The sequence below is a fragment of the Colias eurytheme genome, chromosome 18 (genome assembly GCF_061535395.1).
Source record: "Colias eurytheme isolate Ceu_HAF_F1 chromosome 18, ilColEury1 Martin Lab GWU primary, whole genome shotgun sequence".
NCBI classification, from domain to species: domain Eukaryota; kingdom Metazoa; phylum Arthropoda; class Insecta; order Lepidoptera; family Pieridae; genus Colias; species Colias eurytheme.
Genome location: NC_142997.1, coordinates 1215618 through 1240378, shown reverse-complemented (window position 1 = coordinate 1240378; position 24761 = coordinate 1215618). Strand labels below are relative to the sequence as shown.

At 33.1% G+C, this 24761-nt stretch overlaps 4 protein-coding genes across 4 annotated transcripts in view; 2 read left to right on the top strand and 2 right to left on the bottom strand.

The window, feature by feature from the left end:
* The first annotated feature begins 1905 nt into the window (after positions 1 to 1905).
* On the top strand, positions 1906 to 3322 carry LOC149900426 (uncharacterized). Its single transcript, XM_090112692.1, has 2 exons — positions 1906 to 1935; positions 2567 to 3322. Exons 1-2 carry the CDS (start codon positions 1906 to 1908, stop codon positions 3320 to 3322), a joined length of 786 nt encoding a protein of 261 aa, XP_089968818.1.
* A 177-nt stretch (positions 3323 to 3499) lies between these two features.
* LOC149900425 (putative methyltransferase-like protein 15 homolog) lies at positions 3500 to 5158 on the bottom strand. The gene is given in 3 exon segments (XM_090112647.1): positions 3500 to 4529; positions 4580 to 4878; positions 4967 to 5158. Coding segments are annotated over 3 exon segments (1359 nt in total). The 5' UTR covers positions 5038 to 5158; the 3' UTR covers positions 3500 to 3540.
* A 1078-nt stretch (positions 5159 to 6236) lies between these two features.
* Positions 6237 to 7910, bottom strand: LOC149900424 (uncharacterized). Its single transcript, XM_090112691.1, has one exon. It carries the CDS (start codon positions 7695 to 7697, stop codon positions 6237 to 6239), a length of 1461 nt encoding a protein of 486 aa, XP_089968817.1. The 5' UTR covers positions 7698 to 7910.
* A 4156-nt stretch (positions 7911 to 12066) lies between these two features.
* Nrx-1 (Neurexin 1) overlaps positions 12067 to 24761 on the top strand; it is a 113889-nt gene continuing 101194 nt past the window's right edge. Inside the window, exon 1 of the mRNA XM_090112399.1 lies at positions 12067 to 12395. The gene's annotated coding sequence lies outside the window, so the exon portion shown is untranslated. The remainder of the gene's footprint in view (positions 12396 to 24761) is intronic.

Genomic DNA, 24761 nt, shown 5'->3' with positions numbered 1-24761 from the left:
ATTTTTTACTTTTCCGTTTTTGAAGTAGGTTGTTTTTAACGAAGTTATTTTTATTTAATACTTTTTAGTTTATTTTTCAACACGAATCAAACGAGCCCAAACTCGATAAAGTTGAGTCAATATATTACTAAGTTCCTATGGCCACCTTCCGATTCCATCATCAAATCAGCTCTATGTCATGATAATGTTTTATCGCTATCCAATTTACATACGTATACAAAATTTCAGTTCAATCGGTTACCTGGAAATGAATCAAAGTCTTACTACATTTCAATTAAGTCATCGAGATCAGAAAAAAATGCTCACAAAATAAAAACTACTGGGCTTATCCGAATAAATTTTATGGGACCAATTCCACACCATTCCGCATCAAAAAAAATAATCTCTTTTTTTTGAAGTCGGTTAAAACTTAAAACTACTGTGTACGAGAATAAATACGTTGACATAAATACGTATTATCGCTACGCCGGTTACGCGGCAACTGGCCGGCGGCCGCCGACAGGCAACATTTTTGTCGCCGTGCGCGCACTTGCATTGAAACCAATAGATAGGGCGACAGTTGCGTCGCGGGCTTGTCTCCGAACCGCTCTCGCTCTTGCGCGCTCGCTCTTATAGCAAATATTCAAATCATGCGATATTGGAACACACTTGAGTTTAGCGCCATCTAGTAAAAGACACAGAGCAAGTAATATAGTAAGAGACGGCACTCAGTACTTTGATTTCGAGCTCACGCACACATATGCATGTATTAGCTAAGGGCGAATCTTATATACCAACATAAGCTCACTTACGTCAAAAATGACACACATTGCTGCCAACATTTAAAAGTTGACGTGCTAGTGATGTCTTTTTGAGTGCATATTATCGATAAAACTTCATATCGATATCGATAAAATTTTCGATGCTGGGTTACATCACTACTAGTTCTCATCCTTATTCAAATTTATAGGAAATTAAAAATAAAACACCAACAATGTAGATCAATAAGTTTATTATAATATAATATTTATAATTATATAATAACATTTTTATATAATATTAAAACTCACTATAATAGGCAAAAATGGTTAATTCCATTTGAATTTTGCTGAATATCTTTATTTAGGCATGTAGGACTTAATTCGGTTAACGGCTTAAATATTATGTGAATACAGTTGATTCACATTTTATACTTTTCCTTGAAACATTTTGCGGGATTTCTATTTTAAAATCTCGTTCTAAATTTCGATACCAATAATATATCGTTGCCGTTCGGATCGCCATATTGGAATTGTATATGAAGAAGCCGTTGTTTTCTTTGGACATAATAATATCTCTCCAATTGATTCTACAGCCAGAACATGACGTAATAGAAAAGTTTTCTCATAAATTGTTATGTAATTATTATGTTTTATCTTCCTTATAGAACAGTCATTGGGTACATATTGCAAATATTAAGTCATAAATCAAATAATAATTAATAAGTACACACAAAGATTTTAACATTGTTTACACATAACACTTTTTCTTCTTTTTTCACTTTTGGCAGAAATACTACAAATTAACAAATTCAATGTACACTTTGATTAACTGAGTAAATAACAAAATCTACGATTTATGAAGAACAAATTTTGTTTAACTTCCACCAAAACAAAATAAAACGCCATTTTGAATTCAAATTAACAAACAACGAATCAACATCAAGACGTTGTCTATGCTTAAGTCTTAACCATTGACAAGAAATCGAAGAAAGGAAGAAATAATTTATAAATGTACTAGCTTAAAATTAAAATGTACAAAAATAAGGTTTAAAAAAAAAGAAGAAATAATAATAAATAATTAAAACTAAAATATTAAATCTTATAATATATGATTACATCGGAGAGGCCAACATTAGAAATATTTTTATTTTTTCTAAATGTTGGCATGCCAGACTCGCCCTTAGGTCTTGGAAAAGTACAAAATAATTTGAACTCTATGTCAATTGAATGAAGTTTAAAATTGCTTGATAATGGAATCCTAACCAAAACGATGTTCTAAGTGTCGACCCACTGGTAAAAGATTGCATTCATTGCAACTGGATAATTTTTTATGTTATTTGTCTTTAAATCGAAGTTATTGTATTATAAGTCAAAATCACCCATAATTTAGAAATTAGTTACAACAGCGATGTTGCAGGTTGAATCATTCTATGAGACCGAATATTATTTAATGTCCCAGAATATATTATAATAGTACTACCAGTAACTATTCTCTAATCTGTGGTACTACGTACAGAAGATTCACTCCCTAACAAAAGTCAACTATAGGTCATCTATAGGTATAAATAATAGCTAGGCTCTATAGGTATAATAGCTCAGGGTTGGTACTTGCCGCCGATTTATCATAGATACACGAACACAAGCCCCGCGACCAACGCAACCCGCGCTCGACTGCCAACTTAGTCGACAACGTCACGAAACATACCTCAACTTCGGAGTGAAACCCCCCGGGTATTGCTCTTAAATAATGTGAATGTTTCACAAGGAATTATTTAGTAGTGTCCAGATAATATTATAATACTATACTAGGTTTCATTTATTTAAAGACACAGGCCAAGACACAGGTTTGCGCGTTTACCGCCAAGAAAAGTCCTTTTGACGTATCCATTAACTTTCAGAACACCCCTATCACAGTAAAACCTAGCATCGGAATCCTTGGGATCGAAATTACGTCTGATGTCCAGTTTCGCGGTTTTTTGGAGGACAAAGCTAAAATAGCTTCGAAAAAACTAGGGGTGCTCGCCAGGGCAAGACGGTACTTCACACCTACTCATCGCCTGCAATTATACAAGGCACAAGTCAGGCCCCACATGGAGTACTGCTCTCACCTCTGGGCCGGAGCGCCCCAATACCAGCTCCTACCATTGGACCGCGTACAGCGACGAGCCGTCCGAATTATTGACGACCCTGAGCTTTCCGATTCGCTAGATCCACTTTCACTGCGGAGAGATGTTGCATCTCTATGCGTGTTCTACCGGATCTATAACGGGGACTGTTCTGAGGAACTTTTTGAACTCATTCCAGCTGCTGAGTTTCATAATCGCACTTCTCGCCACAAATTAAAGTTCCACCCCCACCACCTGGATGCATGGCGGTCTACCACAGTGCGCTTTTCCCGACACTTTCTACCGAGAACGACGACCTTGTGGAACAATCTACCATCCTCAGTGTTCCCAAACAGATTCGACGCAGAGACCTTTAAGAAAAGGGCATATTTATACCTCAAAAGCCGGCATCACATTCGCGGTGGACCTAACATCGCGAATGCTTATGGGCGGCGGGCATCACTTTCCATCAGGTGACCCGCCAGCTCGTGTGCCTGCTTAGGCGATAAAAAAAAAAAAAAAAAAATTTAGAATTTACGGTTCTTATCTACATATTTATTTGCTAATTCTTATATTTAATTGCTCTTCTTCTGGTACAATTGATTTTATTAAAAAAATATCAATATTGAAGGAATTAAATAAAACAAACTGTTATATTTCAACATTTACTACACTATTATCTACAAAACAATACACTACTTGATTTTTATTGCAGCTCTCAATCTGGCACTCCGACTCCTTGGATTCCTGTCTACTTCCTCCTCTGTTGGTACATCTACATGTTTATTTAACGCTTTCCATGGAGTATCTAGGAAATTATTTATCGTCTCTTGATCTTGAACTAGCATAGGGTTTAAGTACCTCAGTGGCACTGGATTAGCTGTTTCATTTACTATATTACCAGCGATATGCCGCTTAACAATTGTATCTTCAAGGGAATGAAAGCAGATGGTGATAAGCCGGCCGTTCAGTTTCAAATAATACTTAGCTAATACCATGCCATAGTTCAGCTCATTGAGTTCATTATTTACGAAAATTCGTAAAGCTTGGAAGACCTTTGTGGCGTTTGATTGTGGACGTTGTAGTTTATCCAATCTGAATTCATTAGGACAGCAAGAGTCTACAATATCTACTAATTCATGAGTCGTATCTATGTTCTTGATCATGTATCTAGCTTGGATGATAGTTTGCGCAATTTTGGCAGCTTTCTTTTCTTCGCCATATATTTTGAATATTTTGTACAGTTCATTCTCATTGGCTGTAGCTAGTACTTCCCTTGCAGTTATTTGGTTTGGATCTCGACCTGCGTCCATCCTCATGTCTAAGAGACCATTCTTACTAATAGAAAAACCTCTCTCTCCATTGTCTAACTGCATTGATGAGCAGCCAAAATCAAATAATATGCCATCAATTGATGATTGCTTGATGCCATTGTCCTTCAATAGCTGGGGAAGCTCACTAAATCTACCTAGAAGTGGCACCACTCTATTTGGATATTTCTCCGCTAGTTTTTGGGCCCGTTCATAAGCATTGGGATCCCTATCTAATGTGATCAATTTACAATTGGCAGATTTCAAAATTTTCGTAGAGTGACCTCCCGCTCCAAATGTCATGTCAATATAAACTTCATTGTCTGCTGGTTTTAGGTATTTTATTACTTCATCAAGCATAACAGGTGTGTGATCTCTTTGTGGACGTGTTTGTGTTGAAAAATTACATTTATTAACAGCCCACTGCAGGCATTGAAATCTTCGTATCATTTTGATTCTTTATTAAAGATTTTTTGGAAGAATCCTTTATTTTCTTCTTTTAAGTAATCTAAAACTTCATTAGATAAAACAAGGTTACACTCTTCAGAGTTCAGGCCGGTCGCCGAACTGTGCCTTGTTCTCTTGTATTTGTTTTTGTAGTAATTATCAGCTAGTTTGTTCAAAGAAGCGTATTGTTGGCTGCAAACTTCAGAATCTAAAGCCTGGTTGGCGGGAGACTCAAAAGCGCTTTTAACCTTATCCCGTATAAGTTTACCGAGGTCTCTGAAAAAGAGCATTGTGCGTTATGAACAAAATTTTGCACATTAAAAAGTTGGCATTCCTACCTGTTCATAAATATATAAAAACTAACCTTTCACCCTTAGAAGTATCCAAAGGCCACTTTGCTATCAGCTTCGTAAATCTCTTATACTGTGTTGTCATCGCTATATTATGCTTTTTAACATATTTTTTGTAAATATTTTGAAACCGTATTCTCTTTAATTTTGTGAACCAATTCAAAAATTTGGGCAGAATGTCGAATTATTATGAAATTAAATTAATGACATCTTGATGTCATATGTCGTTAAAAGTTAAAACTCGTCTCCAGGCTTTTTTTTTTTTTTTTTTCTTCTGTTATGGCAAGAAGCTAAAACTATTTGCCAGTGTCAAGTAAAAGGTAGGGAATCCATACACGGGAAAATATGCTAATACGATATTTTTCAAGGTGATCAGAAGAGTTAGGCCAAAATTAATACAAGTTACATTATAATATTACATATTATTTACATAAACTAAATAGATTAAATATAAACTAAAAAACATTACAATTTGACATTATTCTTAAATATAAAAGTAGATATAATATTATAATATTTTTTAGGATACATAAATAGATATGACATACGAGTAGGAAGAGGAACATTTGAAGAAATTAATATGAATTATAAAAGGAAGAATGATCGTATAAAGAGCAAGAGAAAAATATGTTGTCTATATTTCCCTCATCCTCTCCACACTCGCAAACTTCACTATTTAATACGCCTATTCTGGCTAAATGACTAGCAATACACATATTATGTCCTATTCTCATGCGACTTATTGTAGATATAACTAATTTATTTGCTTCAACACCAACAAACCAAGGTTTTATGGGGATTACCGGATGAATTCTATAGTAATTCCTTCCCTTATGCTGTATCTGTCCACCGTAGACCGTATTCCACGCTTCAAAGAGAAATCGTTTCGGTAATGTTAAGAGATCATGAGAGCAGTTAATGTATGGATACATATTACATATCTCTACACTGCACTGCATCCTTGGCCAAGCTATCAGCCCTATCATTTCCTTGGATATATAAATTGAAATGATTGAAATATTTTTAAAACTAATGCCAACACTATTTACATATTTATTATTGTGCGCTGGTAATATTAGACGTTTAAATTGTATTGACTTTTTAATAAGTATGGCAGCACCACCATACCCATCAATTCTGTCATCACGAATACAAACATAAATCGGAATTCGAAAGAAGAGATTTGGTTATAACCAAGTCCATAGAGTAATATAATATATACGGCCAAGTCTCATTTAGAGCAATTAAAAAAGGATTGTGCTTATGTGAATTAGATATGACTTTTTAGGTATCACGCTTCTGCAGTTCCACTGTATTATTTTGGAATCCATGATTACTAAATAAACTATCAATTACTTTATGTAAAGTGGCAACGTTGGACGGTTTCAGGGTGTTATTTTTCAATAGATTGTTGATAAGTAAAGTAATTATATCCATTATCTGGGAAGTTTCAGATTCATTAGGGGCTACTTGATAACCGCAGCCATTTTCAGGCGTAGGAATCTGAGCTTCCCGAATAATAGCATTATGAGCATTTTTATCAAAACCCTTATTAGTCTTAGGAGGCAATTTTGGTTTTAAAAAATAAGTCTTTTTGTAGGATGAATTTGAACTATTTACATTCAATCTATTTGTGGTTGAATAAGCAGATGAAGACATTAATACATCCCCATAAGACTTTGATACATTTGGGTAAAGTTTACTTGCTTCCCCGTAAGATATATTTTTTTCAGACATACTTATTTTAATATCCTTTTGGCGTTTAAATTCTGGACAGATTTTATTAGTTGCGAAATGGAAGCCTGCACATAACAAACATGATGCACAATCTTCTTCGACTGTACAAGTGTCGCCAGAATGATCTTGACCACACTTATAACATCTGGGTTTGGAACGACATATATTTTTAGTATGACCATATCTACAGCATTGAAAACATTGGATGGTAGGGAAAATGTAAAGATTAACTGGCAGAGAGTTATAACAGGCATACACACGTTCAGGAAGAACTTGACCGTCAAATGTAAGAACAACAGATTGTGTTGGTCTCCAAGATATGGAACCATCAATAATAACCTTATAATTGATCCTTCTAACTTTTATAATTTTTCCACAGCCAGCTGGAGTTGAAATATTTTCTATTATTTCCTCTTGGGACCATTCAGAAGGTATTCCTTTAACAATACCAATGCGACTTATGTTAAATGTTGGTATTTTTGCACTTAGCTTATTTAATTCTAAATTTTTATTTTTAATAAAATCATTAGCATCCTTTGGCGTTGAAAATGCTACAATACAACGATTTCTCCCTATTTTTTTAACACTACCAGATACTATATTTTTAATATTGTTATTTTTTAAAAATCTACCAAAAGTAATGGGATGCAATGTTGTTCCATCGCCAGGTGTTGACTCTGTACGCTGAACATGAACAATATAAGGGAAGGAGTCAGTAGATAGGTATTCTGAACGTAAATTTGGTAAAGCCGATTGTTCATTCATATTATTATTATCATTCTTAAAGGATTCATTAAAAGTAACATCAGAATTGGACTTTTTATTAGGCTCAGTGCTATCACTGTCCTGTTTCCTTAGCCTGCGTTTTTTAGGAGTGCTTTCCACCCAACTATTTTTTAATGCAAAATCGTTTTCACATTCTATACTTGGAACCGTAATATAACTAGCTACTTCAGGACCAAGTTGGAAACTTGGTCCTGAAGCTATAGGGTCGGGAGGATCGTTCATCGATCAGCCCGCCAAAATTTAAGTGCAAAAAATTTTTTACATACTATAAATCAGAATAAAATAGACTTACCAATAAAAAACTACTAACTACACTAATTTACAAGTTTATATATAGGAAACAAAAGATATATACAAAGCCAAACTCAATTGAACATTAATTTAAATTTTTTTTCAAATTAAATTTCAAAAATTACACCCGGCTCGTTCGAAGATTCCCGCGCTTTTTCGTCTCCAGGCTTGTTATTTGCTCCGAGCGTTAAAATGTCAATAATTTGACATGAATTTGACATTAAGCCATTCGTTCAGTACTATGGCGAAAATTCAAAATAAATTTTTGTAATGTTATTTTCTGTTGAAAAACAGAAAAACAGTAAACAAATTGATATAATAATAAATTTATAAAAATGAAACCCGTTTTCCATGGTCACGGCATCACGCGTAAACGGGTGGACCGATTTTGATAATTCTTTTCTTATAATATTCCTTGAAGTACGAGGATGGTTCTTATGGAAAGAAAACATAAATATATACAACGGGCGAAGTCGGGGCAGACCGGTAGTTATATAATACTTTATGACTGATAGTACGTACTCGTACTATCTACTTTTGAAATGTTCAATAATGTAATAAGGTTTCTCATCGCTCGTTGATTATTTTATTAACATTTAATGCTTTTTTTTTACAGCTTTCTTCTCTTCACAAAAAAGAATAAGTAATCTTTATGTATAGAAATTAAAAATAAAATTAAAAATTAAATGAAGATTGTTTTATTTACTTACCTATTTCTTGCTTTGTGAATTCGACGCTAACAAAATATTACATTGCAATTTGCAATAAAATTTTACTCCAACGCTTGAGCATTTTGCTTACAATTAAGTATAATTTATATTATTTGTAACTAGGATAAACTATGGCCAGTTTATTCCAAATCCTCTTTACACCTTGTGGGATAAGCAGTAATAAAAACTAACGGCTGTATAAATGTTGCGAACGCAGGAATGTCCAGGAAATATTATTAGCCGGATTAACTTTGTGTTGGTGCTGGAAATTAACGTGCTCTAGATTTAATAATATTCTGTATTGTTTAGTTTAATTATAATAAACAAAATAGTTTGGCTTATCTCTGACCAGCTGACGGTTGCGATGATTTTCTGTGTCTGGATTTATTTTTTCACAATACTTTAATCGGTCCTATTTGGATAAGTAATACCTATTCATAGAGGCACAAGTTAATTTCAAGCACAGTGTTTTTAATGGATGGATAGGAATTTTAAAAGGCTCTTCTTAATTTAGTTAAGTATAAATACTTAAATTAGCATAAGTGGTAAATTGTTATTTTCGATATTTTGACTTTTCAAAAGCGCTTTTAACCGAACTTAAGTTGAATAAATAAATGTTTTAGTTTAGCAACTGGTATCAACCCATTATAGACCGTAGGTATAACACTTCAAGTAATGTTTATTTAGGTATATATCTGTGGTATAACAGAACGTCTCCATCTTACTCTGTAGCATTTATAGATAGTCAATGCAAATAGATAGCAAAATAGATATATTGGTTTGATTGATGGTTTCATTAATCTATATAACTGTATCACTTATCAGATTATGTTTCTGTTTGTCATATCTGTGCAAACAAAAAAAAAAAACTACAGATCAAGGAAACACTTTTGGCGCCAATAACGCCTCTTGTTGAAAGTTGCGAGTGCGTTAACCTCCAGACTAAAGACTTAGCGACTTGTACAAACTTCCCTCACCCTTGTAACGTACCTATTGTAGACGCCATAACTCATCAATGGGGAACTATGAAGTATGTGCCCCTGCTCTAGGGTAACCATCAACAAGAAAAATATGGGCATGGCCAACTTGACGCGAAGTAACTTGTAGGTTATATTTTCTACTCTACGAAAAAAACTTATTAGCCACGTAATGAATATCGTCAATTTAAACGCTACATCCTATCACCTATACTTTCGGATTCCTATCGTACTCTGCTTTCTACGGATACTGATGAATGGATGAGTGTATGTTTGTTATTCTTTCTCGCAAAAACCACTGAATGGATTTTATTGGTAGGTACTAGGCAGTGATATATGTAGTTTATGTACCGTAATAACACAATAATGGCTGGTTCACACTTTGATTAGTGCGAGTGCAGGTGATTAGTGCGAGTGCAGGTGTGTAGTGCGAGTAGTGTCCAATTCAACTGCGAGTGCAGGTGATTAGTGCGAGTGCAGGACAGTGGTGAAATTCGCGACGCTACACACTACGCTAAACACTAAACACTAAACACTCCTGTCCAGACGTGTTTAGGCAGGCACACTGCGAGTGAGGGGGAAGGGAGGGCGCGCGGGACGTGGCTACTCGCAGTCCACTCGCAAAAAAATAGAACACGCTTCTATTCACTTTACTACACAGCCTACTAAACACTCGCACTAAACAGTCGCTGTCCACACGTAGTACTACTCATCACCTGCACTTGCACTAATCAAAGTGTGAACCAGCCATAACTGTAGAAATTCTTGCTTTTAACCACGGGTTCGTCCGCGGGTGAATCTGCGTGACACAGCTAGAATGATAATAAAAACTGTGTAACATGATTGTTGAATCCTTATTCCTTTAAAATAGTTTACTGTGCAGAGGTAAAAATTTTGTTTCCGAAAGAGGCTACACGCTTTTAAACTTCTGAGTGCAACGCGAAGTTAGCAACAATATACATAAGTGTTGAGAATTGAGATGAATGTAATTTATGTCTGAATAACAACTTTTTACAAAGAATTTTCCCAGTTACATCTGAGGAATAATCTTAAGGATGTTTTTCTGGACGTCGTACTTTCGTAGGTGATCATACGATAAGTACCTATTATACCTTAGATTTTCTATGTCTGCCTAAAAAAAGATTGAGCATTCATTTTCATCCTATTTAGGTAACATAATATGGGTTGAAAATTAACTTGGTATCGCAAGATATCAAGATCATTAGGTAGGTATGTAATTATTGTTAAAATTGAATCAGGTTATAAGTAAAGATTTACAGATGTAGAGCATCTTTTTTAACTGTTGACAACATTTTTAACGAGGTTTCCTCAACGCTTATAGTTCGTATTTCCTAGTGGTAGAGTGGGTAAGATATAATTAAAAGAAAGGATTGAATATGGGAATAAAGAAAAAGGTAATTGGGTAAGAAAAATAATACCAGCCTACGTGTTGACATAATTTATTGGAAATTATAAAAAATAAAAACAATATCCAATAGATCGACTTAGTAACGATACAAATATCCTTTATTCAATTCTTTTCATATTTTTTTCTAAATTTATTTCTTTCTAATATCGCATGCACTTAAAAGGAAGAAATTATAATGAATATAACTATGAAGAATAAAGCACAAAGCAAGTACACGGTGCATAGAAATCTCAACGTAACGACTCTAGGAACTATTATAGGTACTAAATGTGGAATCTTGGGTGTAATTTAAAATATGATATTATATGAATGAACATTTGAAGACTTTTTGAAAAAAAAATTTATTACAGCCATAATAATGGCGCCATGGGAGATTTACAGAAGTTTTAATTTCACGTTTTATTGTAAAAAAAAAAGAAACTCTAGATATCTCTATCACAAAATGTTTTTCTTTCGAATAAGTACCCAAGAATACATAATCAAAATGTTTACCACACATCGTCTAAACAACAATGGCAATTAAAACCACATTCTCATACAATAATTTAAATCATTACCCACTACCCTAAATAAGTCACCACAATAATTTCTCTACATTTTTAAAACTGGTGTTTTATCCATAATATTACTACAAAGTCTTTTTCCAGGCTAATTACTCGTCATAAACACAAAAGCAGTCGTCTCTCGAAGCCGAGACGGTTGGTCACATAGCTTATCATTCCTTATGCACTTCCAAAAAGGCATTGTTCATGAGAATCAACGTTTTCTTTCCGATCACTCGTCCGAGTATTAAACTTTTATTTTCTGTGAAATATTGCTTGAGAAGACATACATTGATGGTTGTAAGTTAACACGGTATGGTTGTGAGGAAGCCAGCGAGCAATGGATTGCTCATACAGTGGTATGGTTTGTTTCACGGGAAGGTGACGCTGAACGTTACAAAGCCTTTTGTCTGAATTAAGGTGCGGTTACGTTAACAAGAAAACACAAGTTTGCGAATCAATTGTTTTTTATAAACAACGTCTTCGTATAGTCAATTTAATTTAAAACATGTTCTTTGTGAAATAAGAAAATTATCTTAGCAATATAAATTTGAAATAATTAGTAACAAATGTTTATTAAGATCTCTTAGTTAGTAAAACTTCGATGTAGAGCGATAGAGTATTCAGATAGCTTCGAACAACTTGTTAATTACATCCACGTGCTTTTCCAATTTCCAATATCACGTGATGTCCAATAGCAAATCTTATCCTAAAGCTGAAAATATTCTCGGCTCGTCGTAATGCAACAGCACCTTAACCGTAGGGCGGGTTGCGCGCGCACACAGCCGCCATTTCTGCCTGCAGTCGGTTTGAGCGCGTCCATCGCGCGCCATGCGTCCAAAAACATAACAAAATTACATAATTCAACCCCTCATATTCTTTTAATTTCAACATTAACAGTGCATACCGTGACTCTAGTGAATTGTGTTCGCAATATTTTGTACAGTTCATGACAACGGTCCATGGAAAACGTACGTATGTACTTTAATTGTATGTAGATAGATAATACTACAGCGTAATGTTCTGTGTAGTCTGTAGTTACTAGTCCGCTACGTTCATGTATGCGATTTTCAAATTCGGATTATCATGTTTCAGTTTTGTATTGCTTGCTTCAGTCACCAGTCAGAGACACAGAGTAAAAATGATTCGCTTTTCGTTTGCTTTCTATTGATTTTCAGATGAATGTAGTTGTATTAGAATTTTCATTATCTGTGACTAATTATGACAGTAGATGGGAACAGCATTACAGAATATAAGCCTATTACGAGTAACTTAGAGGCTTATAAAAGTTTGTAACGATGGCGCTATCCTTTTCTCTTGGCCTTGTTAAAGGGTGGGTTGGTGTCATTCTGTGTAAAAATAGCAGTTTTAAGCATTTTATTAATTTAAATATGAATACATACGGAATATATTTTATTATTACTTAAGATGATAATTAAACTAAAACATACAAACTTTTTACATACACTGCTAACTATTAGTTACTTACTAATAAAGACTATAATAATATATAACTATCATTTATTTTAAATAAAGGCTTCTAACTAACATTTAGCGTAGCGAGCGGGTCTACCCACTACATTGTAGCCAATGTAGTGGGTCTACGCTCGCTAAAGCTGCGTCCACACAGAACAACAAAGACCAATAACCGTTTGGTGCAGCAATAATCAAAGGATAAAAGTTCATGATATGGAAATTGGATTGCGGTCTCACTATCGCAGAAACAGTCGCTGATTATGGCTCTGTGTGGACGTAGCATTGAACCGAAGTACACAGTAGGGTTTAAAATATAAAGAGTATACACTATACATGATTCAAATTCTTAATTCTTTTAATATTTCGAGAAGATTGAAGAAAAAGAAGAAGTTATTCATAACTACTATGAATTGTAATGCAAGGTGTATAGGTAATATACATTAATTATTCATTAAATTAATAAAGAATTTAACATTATTTTTCATAACAAAATACACGCTTGCAAGTTACACATACGATTTCAATGATATTTTATGCATATAGGAAACTAGCTTTCCGCCCGCGGCTTCGCCCGCGTTTTCAGAGAAAAACCCGTTCCCGTAGGATTTCCGGGATAAAACCTATCCTATGTCCTTTCTCGGGTATCAAAATATCTCTATACCAAATTTCATGCAAATTGGTTCAGTAGTTCAGGCGTGATTGAGTAACAGGCAGACAGACAGACAGAGTTACTTTCGCATTTATAATATTAGTATGGATTATGGTCTACACTACATATTACGTAGTTTTATTTCCTTTATTGAATAAATTATTACCTACACCTGATATATAATATCATATAATATGTTTACTTTATATAAAAGCAAGGAAACGAGTAGGTGGGTCGCTAAGCGATCACTGCCGCCCATGAGCAATCACAAAGCTACGGGTTTTGAAAAGCTGTAACCGGCTTTCAAAATATAAAGTCCACAGTTGCGTAGTTCCTCTTATCATTAAGTAATTTTTTTTTATGACAGAGCAAGCAAAGGGGCAGGTGGGCCACCTGATGTTAAGTGGTCACCACCGCCCATAGACACTTGTCACACTAGAAGTGTTGCAGGTGCTTTGCCGGCCTTTTATGGACAAATAAGCTCTTTTCTTGAAGGCCCCAATGTCGTAATGAAATTCATCGTATAATATACAGAAATATAAAAAAAAAGACGGGTTGCACTCCGGGAGTGGCGGCAGAAGTTGAGCATGTTTGATATCCATCCGTCTTACGCTTTTTCGATCAGGTCACGTGTCCTGACGCGAGTTTAAGATTTTATACCCATTACAGGAAAAGTGCTCAACGCCGCTAAAGAAGTTTTCACTTCAAAAAACACAAAAAGAAAGTAGACTACAATATTCTAAAGAATCAATTATTATCATCAAGAATCTTACATGAAAATCGGCCCTCTTTATCACCGCAGTTAAACATTTCCGACAATAATACTTCAAATGGAATTAAAATGATTTATTAGAACGTGTTCTATTTCGCGAGCGGCGAGCTGCACTTGCAACAATTCTAACAATTCACATGCAATTCCACGATTCCCAACAGGAATGCTTATAGAAAGCGCCTTGGGTCAAACGCGAATTGAATTCCATCTGCGGAATCCAATAAAGGTTTTTATGAATTAAAGCCTTTGTTGCGACGGCTATAGAACATAGTTTTGTTTAAAGGTATTTGCGATGCGATTATTTCGCGCGCCTCAACTGTACTCAAGTGTGCGGGTGATGAAAAAATAATATTAGAGTTATATCGGATTGTCTCCCTTCACTTGCTTTAAAACTAGCTGAGGAATGAGACTGTATTTCAGTACGAAATATATTGCTTGAGTTTAAACTCAAACTCTACTTAGGTATAGTTGTTATTTTGAATACTTTTATATGAATTTTATAAGGCTTAACTTGTCAATATAATATGCACTTTTAAAATATACAGGGACTTTTAGTAGTTAAGTAAATGCTTATATTATTATTTATTTCGATACAATATAATATAACAAATTCCCTTTCAAGAAGGTCCCTTAATCTACATCTGAAATTCTGATGGTACTTTAAATATCTCGTTCTCGAAGTGTTTGATATTGTAATAATAATATTTGTCAGAATAATATAACTTCTGTTTATAATTGCTTATTAATTATTATAGATTCAAAATAAAAACGTTATAACTTTGAGAAAATTCATTTGAAACTTCTATATATATCTGTAACGCAAAATAGAAGTATAATTAATTACTTAATTAAAATAACAAGTACTTTCTTAATGTAGTAAGTCATTTAATATTCAGATGTCTCTACAATAATAATTAATGTTAAAGATAACATTAATATAATAAGATCAAATAAGGCAAGTAAGATATTATAATTTATAAAGATAATTATAATAAATTACGTTTAAAATGCATATGTAAAAATGTTTAATATTAAAACGTATAATATTCAACGTATAAACAAACTACAGACAATATTGTTATAATGATAATAAATATTCTAAATTTGTTATTGTTTTCTTTTTTCTTTTTTAATTGTTAGATATAAAATATTAAGTACGATGATTAGACTGTCTATCTACCTCAAATCTAAATGTAGAGACAAGAAGACGTACTATAGAACTGCCAAGTAGAGTTATTTATGATATAAAATTTAGACACGCAAGGCATTACGCACTACCGTCTGCGGTTTGTCAGAGTAAGGGAAATATTTCCGTCAAATTTCATCGACTTTTGTGTGTGTTATATTAATAGATATTGTTTAGCTAGACAATATTTCCTTTGGTTTACAATATTTTGTCAAAATACTGTTGCTCATGCTCTACAATTGTTATGTGCTAGTTAACCAAATCAGTGTCTCCGCTTCAGAGATTATTAAAAAGAAATCCCCATATAGAGAGACAATAATTAAAACATAACATTTTAATTTACTAGATACAGTATACACTTTCATAAAAAATGCTTTGTCAACAAAAATAGATAATCCAACTTATTTTTTAAAAGCTAAAATTTTTGCAAATACTTAAATTTTACGGCATTGGCACAAAAAGTTACAGAATCGGCTGGCTTTTACGTACATTTCCGTGGTTCTAAGGCTCTAAATGTATCCCGGAGGAGCTGTTAATTTTTCCAGGACAACAAGCATAATATGTTACTTCCCGGGTTCCAAACCATAAACTCCAAATGCGAAAAATCACATCGACCCCTTTCTAAAAAGAGAAAAGATTTTTAAGAAAAAAAAAATATATTTTTTATTCTTTATTCTATGTGAATTACTATACCAAACTATATTGTTAGAAATAAATCCCCAACTGGCAACTAGAATAAATAGTGGTTATAAAAATGAGTTGAACAGCGGATTTGACTTGACTCTCGGACGTAACGGTCGTTTTGGTAGTGTTTAGTTGTGTTAATTATTATTTTTGGTCAATAATTATTTTATTGTTGAAGGTAGACATATGAAATCATTTTGTAAGGAATAAAACTTTCTTGGTTGATTTTAAAATCCCTAAGAATATACTATTTCTATACTAATTGAATAAATCTGAAGTCGCCGTTCTTTGTTCACTAGAAACCGCTGAAGCCTTTTATAAAATTTCTCGGTAAAGACAAAGTGAAGTCGTGGATAAAGACCAGTAATATAATAAACAAAGATAGCTTTTATATTGATAACTTTCCATTTGATCTATTTTTATACTATACCTACTGCAGTCTACAATTAAATGTATTAAAATGGATAACATATAGGTACTTATTGTTACATATAATTTGAAATAGTATGTGTAGTTTTTTTGATAACCTTGTCATCATCTCTATACAAAAAAATGAATTCTTTTTCCCTTGGTCACGCCATCACGCGTGAACGGGTGGACCGATTTTGATAATTATTTTTATATAATATCACATGAATTACGAGGATGGTTCTTATGGAGAGAAAACGTATACATGTACCGTAATGTACCGTAACATGTAACGTATACCTAATAAAATATTCAAATAATTTTGATTAGTTAAAATTATCAGTTACAAGCATATTTTCCGCTAAATTGTAACTAATTTCAGCGGATAATCCGGCAAATTTATATTCACGATTATTCGAAGTAAAGGAGTTGTAATTCCGCTGTGTTTACTAAGTAACTTGTGTCTTTAAACCAAACTTAGATTACTTCACGCTAAGTAAATCTTAATAAACTGATCAAGGCTCGAGTCCTAATTTAAATGAAATAAATCTTTTTACGGGTTTAATTCTTTATTGAATACTCTTTTTAATAAAGATTAGATATCTATACTAATATTATAAAGCTGAAGAGTTTGTTTGAACGCGCTAATCTCAGGAACGACTGGTCGGGTTTGAAAAATTATTTCGGTGTTAGATAGGCCATTTACCGAGGAAGGAACCGTGTGGCACAGCTAGTATTTACTAGAAAGTAACTTTCATAGTGTGTGGTGTGTTTCAACTCCTGAGCGGATGTGGGTGGATTTTGATAAACAGATAGTTGAAAGTTGAAACCTTGACATAGCCTTTGTATAGCAGACGACTATCGATAAGGTTAAGTGCACTCGAACAAGTGGGCGGAATACTTGTATATGTTATAGTCAAAGTCCGATACACAGTCTCTTCGCGGAAGGACTGGTTTATCCTAGGTTTGGCCAAAGCCATCAGGCAATCCCCGAAATACATTTCAATTTCGCCCTTTGCCTGAAGTATTTTTAGTCAAACCCAGGAGCTCCTAACTTTTCAGTCAAACGTCGAAAGTAAATTATTCTGTTTCGGTTTTGGCCTAGTCAATCCTAGAAGCGACTGCAATTCTCGGTCAAACGTTGATCTGAACATGTTTAAACAGGTTCATAATGTTCATAATTCAAAATTTGGTGGCCAAGGCTTTATAAAATGCCACTGCAATAAAAAATGCTCTTCAAAATTATGCAAATGTAAAAGGTCTAATATATTGTGCAATTCTAAATGTCATAATGCCTCACCATGTCAGAAAAATGATTAATTTGTCACTTTAATTACCTAAGAAATTATTAAAACAATTAACATTAAAGTTAATGCCTCACCATGTCAGAAAAATGATTAATTTTTCATTTTAATTACTCAAGAAATTATTAAAACAATAAACATCAAAATTTTAAAAATGTTATTTTTTTATACTTAATCTTATACAAACTAACCTCCGTATATTCCAAAGCATTTATTTATTTATTTTATACTTTATTGCACATCGTACAAAAGGCGGGCCTAATGCCACACGGCATTCTCTCAAAGCATCTCAAATATAAAAGTGAAAATCACGTAAGCTGACCAATCAGGTGTCAGAACTGGCAGAGTTAAGCGGTTCTTAAGACTTGAAAGCTGCTTAAATGATAAAATTCTTCCAAATATACGAAGATAAGACACTTCATACCTATATCGGAGTTTGACTCGTCAAACCCCGATTTAATAAAATTGTGTTTTGACGTTTGCCTGACCAAATTAGTCTCTCCCAGGTTTGACGAAAATTGTTTAGTCAAAGGCCGAAAATTTACATTTGTTTGAGCTTTGACTAAGCCATTCAGTCTGACCTGAGGATTGACCAGTCCAACCTAGGAGCGCCGGAGCTTCGGAGTTTGCCTATAACATATATAATAAGTCTTCAGTTTTTTATTTCACGTGCTTTAACTTTTGTAATGATAATAATGAAGATAATATTATCTTTAAACCTACACTACCAATAATCGCTATAAGTATCCATGAAGTAAAACTTAAATTATTTAGTCTCAGCACAAATATTTTGTAACAACACAGATAAAATATAATAAAACAGATAGTTATATTCGACTACCATTAAATGAAAACATTGCTCCTTCAAAACTACTGCATCGTGAAGCACCTAGCCATGTTTAAAATAAATCTCCAATAAACTAGGTTATAATAGTTGAGAATAACTTGGGATTAAATTCCGTAGCGGGAATGTGGAATCTCAGCGTGAGTTCAGAATCGTCCACTGTTTGTGAATTCCGTTGGAAAATTGCCGAAGTATAGTTTTAGTAAGAGCTTTGCAGTTTGGAGACGATTGTTTACGATAATGCCGTTAGCTACGGCACGGTTGATAACATCTATGATCCGTATTGGTTTATGATTGTAGGTGTAGCCATTGCGGGAGTCGTTACAGGAAATGTCCCAACGTATTTAAGATAAATATTTATATACTCACATTAAAAAATCCTGCGTATATCTAGAGATAGTCTTCACTTTTAGGGATACCTGCGTCATCGTCATCAAAAAGTATTAGCACTCATTTTATTCAATCTAAATATCATATTGTTTAGGTTTCAACAAAAACAGTTAATTTAATGCTCTTTCCGTACGCAACAAAAGGTAAATATATAATAATGTTTACAGAATTACAATGTCCAAGAGGCAACATTCAAGGTGTTTGAGCGTATGAGCCTTTTGATGTCTGTTAGGTTAAGACGATGGGGACGTAAAACTTGTTACTTTTGAGATATTAATTATTTAGTTACAATGTTGGTTAGTGTTTCGTAATATATTCATATTTATGTTAGTAGGGATTAGATTGTATAGATTATGTATTTTATTAGGTTAGGTAGCCCCTTGTATGTTGAACCACCGGCTCCCGGCGGTGTCACATTTTAGCCGTGTATGTTGAACAACCGGGGGCCGGTGAGGGTTCGAGTGTTTTGTTTTTACTATAAACAACGTCATTGTATATCAACCTATCCTTTCTAACACATTACAAATGCTTAAAGAAGAAACAGGCCGGCTAGTGACGCCAAAACTTGCGCAGCGCTAGTGAAAAAAATTTAAACTAGCGTCATTCAAAACTCCGTCATCGCACGTGGTGACTACGTATTTTTGTTTTGGTGAAAACTTGTACTAATCTTAAAGTGATTCGCTGAATATTAAAAGCAACGATGGATGGGTTATTAAATATTGATTATTTATACTAATTATATAATAGTTCTGTTAATTTTCACTAAAAATCGGTCTGTAACTATCAGCATGTGCAAGGTCGAACGCGTGATAGCGATTTTATTATCGTTATATTTCAGCCAGAAATGGATAAAAAGGCAAGTTGATGTTAAATCTAAAACGTAAAACTACTTAGTTTTGATATATTTCATAGGGTAGCATTATATTTGTTTCAAAAACATGAAAATATGTAGTGAAATACGATACTACGTTGTATCCACCGGGAGCCGGTGCGTCAACAGATTGCGTATTTTTAGGATGCTACCTAAGTATGGATATGCCTCAGGAATATTTTTGTATGCATTAAAATTTTAATTTATTGCTGACTGCGACATTACCGAAATATGACCAGAATAGATGTTTTGAATGTATGATAGTAAAAAACAAACACATCTAATAAGAGTCATACCTTGAAAATATTATGTTTTACGAAAAGTCGTATCCATACTTTTATAGCCTCCAGGTACCAAAATGAAAAATTTTTTGCTACTTTTAACAACTTATATCTTGAAATATTTCCTAGAACTGTACTGTTTTGTTGATTTGTTTTGATGCTTGAATCTATCTAAATCTTAGAAAATGTCTTAAAGTTCCGTTAGTTGCAATATTTTTTCCAAAAACTATGTTTTTAAATGTACGTAATTTTTGACCCAAATTTTTGACCCATTTTTGTTTAACTCCTACTCAAGATATATATAATATAGTGCTGCGATGCTTTCGTAATACATAGTTTATAAGCTTAAGTTTATAATAAACAAAACATCGTGTCCATATCGGCATGCGTCATTTAAAATAAGGTTGAAATACGATACCCACTTTTGATGACTCGTTCAAGTGGCGGTTTTTTGTGACGATATTAAGATCGTGTGTTGTGTAAAAAATTTGTATGGTGGCACTTGAATTTTGTGTTTTATTTTAAACCTAATGTGATAAGTTGTAAATAAAATGTCTTAATTACTTCCAAATGTTGTTTTAATTCAAATTATAACCGAAACTTATCTAAATATCACAGTACCCTATGTTGAAAGTTCTATGTTAGCTTTGATTGAGTATTTATATAGAAATGGTTGAAAGTGAATAAAGATTATTCAATTGACAATAAGATTTATAACTTGAATTAACTTAATTCGTACTAGATACGGAGAAAATCGAGTTACAGTAAAAGTCTATCTCAAAATTTCGCTGTCTGTTGACCAACCGGCTCCCGGTTGCCACCGTTTGCGAAAATCGCGAAAATGTCATTACACATAAGAGGGGGTAGTGAGGAAAATCGTTAAGTAATATCAGGTGACTAAATATAGCAGCCATTTTGAAAATTACACTTTATTTCATTCTGAATGTTAAAGATACAATATGAAAAACACGCCTATGTATACAGGATGTGTCATTAATCAACAAAAATCTGTAATTTTACAAACACACTACAATCGGGGCCGATACTTTCATTTCGATATTCATGTAGTTTCGGATTTAGCTCGGAAAGCCCACTCCAATAATTCATCCTGTATATTTTATTATTTTATACCGTTCTCTACAGTTCACGGAATATTTAATCTGGCACGTTTTCCCAAATAACACAATGGAACATTCCTTTGACGTGTTCCTACTTTAGATTAATTATCACTGCTTTGAATGAGGCCTTTTATTTCAATTTAAAAGCATTTGAGAATAATTTTGCCAGCTCGCGTGCCTTATGAATTCTGCTTTCATCTTATTCTATAAATATCATAATTATAAATACGTTAATTGCGAAAATGAATTTTAAATTAAAAATGTGTTGATGATATAAAATGTCAAATGTCTAGAGATTAGACGCTCTTAAATTTTAAAGTTAGTTAAAGTATGAATCGTTTATTAGATCAATTCAAATTTCGAATCAATTACTTACATTAATTATTTTTTTACAAACAAATTTGATAGTAGACAGACAGACACTATTTAATATCATGTATTTCAATTATTGTTAAGAAAATTATTCACAGAGTTGTTAGTAAGTTTTTCAAATGTTAGCCAAGAAAGTATAAGCACCAGGGAATAACTATATTACAAAAATGTCACATAAAATATATTCAAAATGAAACTTCTGCAACTTTCCCGTAAAGGTTTTATCGAGAACTTGGTTAAAATATTATAAAGTAGAAACTTTTGCTGGCGGTTTTAAATTAAGATTTACTTATTGATTTTGTTTTATAAAATATTAAAAATTAATGGTCTTTAAAGGTTTGTGGCTGTTAAAAAACAAATTAGCTTTACATTTATGACCATAAATATTCAATTAGAAAAGTGAATTTGATTTTACTAATAACCTAATTTAATTTTTAGTTTTATTATATTGCAATTTTATACAAAATATAAAAACTTTCACGAATATACATTGATTTTTAATTTCATCTGTTTATTATAGTGCCTTATACTCGATAATGATATGCAGTTGTGATTTACCAATTACAGTCTACAGCTCTGTATTTTCTTTCAAATGCCATGAGACGGCATAACATCATAACGAGCATTAAGAAATAGTTTTTCTATTCACATCTAAATAATAATCTGCCACAATCTCAACTACGAGTACTGGCACTCAAGTAGACTTGGCGACTCACTGAGGCCCACTCGAGTGAGAATCAAGATTTAGATAGAGTGATTCCATTTAATACTTAGAGAAGTTTAAAGGTTAACATTTCGCTCCGTAAGTTCATTTAAATGAACTGTAAAGTTGGAGGGAAAGGACTTCGCGAAAATGCACGTTTTTTGTTGAATTATGGGTGACTGAATTATTGTGTCAGTTGATTCTGGTTAAGAAAGGACCTTATAGTTTTTAAACATGATCACCTTATACTTTTTAAACTAATAAATATATAATTTTGAATTTGATTTTGAAACGTAGATTTATGTAATAAATTCTAACTTTTCACCAGCGGCTTCACCCTCGTTTTAGAAACTTAATTTTGCTCGAAAACCACTCTATTCATTAGTGAAAACTATATGAAAATTGCTGCACTAGTTTTTAAATGCATCGCTAACAGAATGAGAAATAATTAATAATTAAAAATGTATACTGGTAGATACCCAAAAGAAACAATCCATGATTACAAAAATTATAATAGTCTTAAAGATTTTTTTCAATATCATTATTTTCTTCCTATACTACGTTTTATGCAAGTTAAAAAACATAATGATAGGAAACGTGCATTATACCTATATCTTTCCTGCGACTGCACTTAGACCTATTTCCCAGGAAGGCACGTACTAAGTTAGCTCCGAGGACACACTCCAGAGGTCTTTGTACCTCATCACTCGCTGCCTCTTGGCTTGAGAAAGGTGTTTGACTTTGGAGATTTTTAGTGTTTTTACGGAATTTTTTATTGTTCAGCGTGAATAGTTTGTGATATAAAATGGTTAGGGGTATTTGGTATGGCAATTATATGATGATAAATAGATAAGATGTTTTTTTTCAAACGTTTGAGTTCTTTTTTTATACCTATTTAAAAATATAAGAAAAGACAGGAGAAGCTCCTTTTGGTATAAGTAATATGGGTTGATGTTGTCCAAATTCAAAACATGCATACCTGTAAAATATAAATACAATTATAACTCTTAGTAATAATTTTAATTCAATTAATTTAACGTACACTATAACGCTAAATACGACAGAGTTATAATCCTCACGTGCAGCGCATTCCCTTCCCTATTAATTACAACAGAAGTGTCAAAATTGTATGAAATGTTATATTATATTTATACAATAATTGTGCATCTCAGAGACAGGCTATTATTCAGATGGAATCGGGCTTGCATGTGTAATGTAATCTCGTATATACAGGGTGTCCCAGCAACGGTATACTAAGCCCCAAGGAGGTTATAGTTTTGCATACGCTGAGTACGTAAAAAATACTTATAAAATTCCAGACGAATTTTTTTGACAAATAGACGAATTCTCAAAACTCTATGTGTATACCCCTAACAAGCAACCTGCTCAACTTTTCCACCCACACGTGAGCTATCGTTTAAGATTGTGTTTTCATAGACAAAATGCTTACATTAGCGAAGCGGTATATGCCGGCTGCGCGAAGCTAGAGACGAAAACATGGATTTTAAGGAAAAATTAAGCAAAAAATTTTTGGCGTAATTTTGTTGTTTAAGTATTTTTTACGTGATCAGTGTATGCAAAACTACAAATCCCTTCGCGCTTAGTATACCATTAGTGGGACACCCTGTATAAGATATTATCTTAGGCCTTAGCTATTGCAGTTAATTATCTTTGAAAATTATAATTAATAATTTCATTAAATCGACAGTTTAAGCACAAAGGGTAAAATACATTAGTCTTACCCATGACCTACCAAATACACTATATGAAGATTTTGATTTAACTTTTTGGTGAATAAAAATCTTTGAAGCTCTCTAAGAACAATTTAGAATTCAAATCAAATTTTAAAATGCATTTGCCATTACAAATTCAATATATTTTTTACATTAATCGTTTATATAATTTTGATCAAAAACCATACTTATAAATGGTCGTTCATTTTATAAGAATTTTGTATAAGCAGAACTTTTTACGAAGTCTTAAGCTTACTTCAAAGCACTCTCTATCAAGTTTTTGCATTTTCTTGGCTACTTTTTGCCACAAATTACCGCATAAAATTACCTTAATGTTGTTTTAATAACCTCTGTATGAGGTATAAACGAAGACGATATTTAATTTATATCATTTTATATTTGATCTCTTTGATGAGTCGAAATGAAATATCTGTTTCATCTGTGGAAAAGAACACATTATTAAAAAAATGTATGATACATAAAGACATTTTAAGTTTGAAAAATCAGATGTTTTGCGCGAAGTGACAGTAGTACCCACCTCAACGC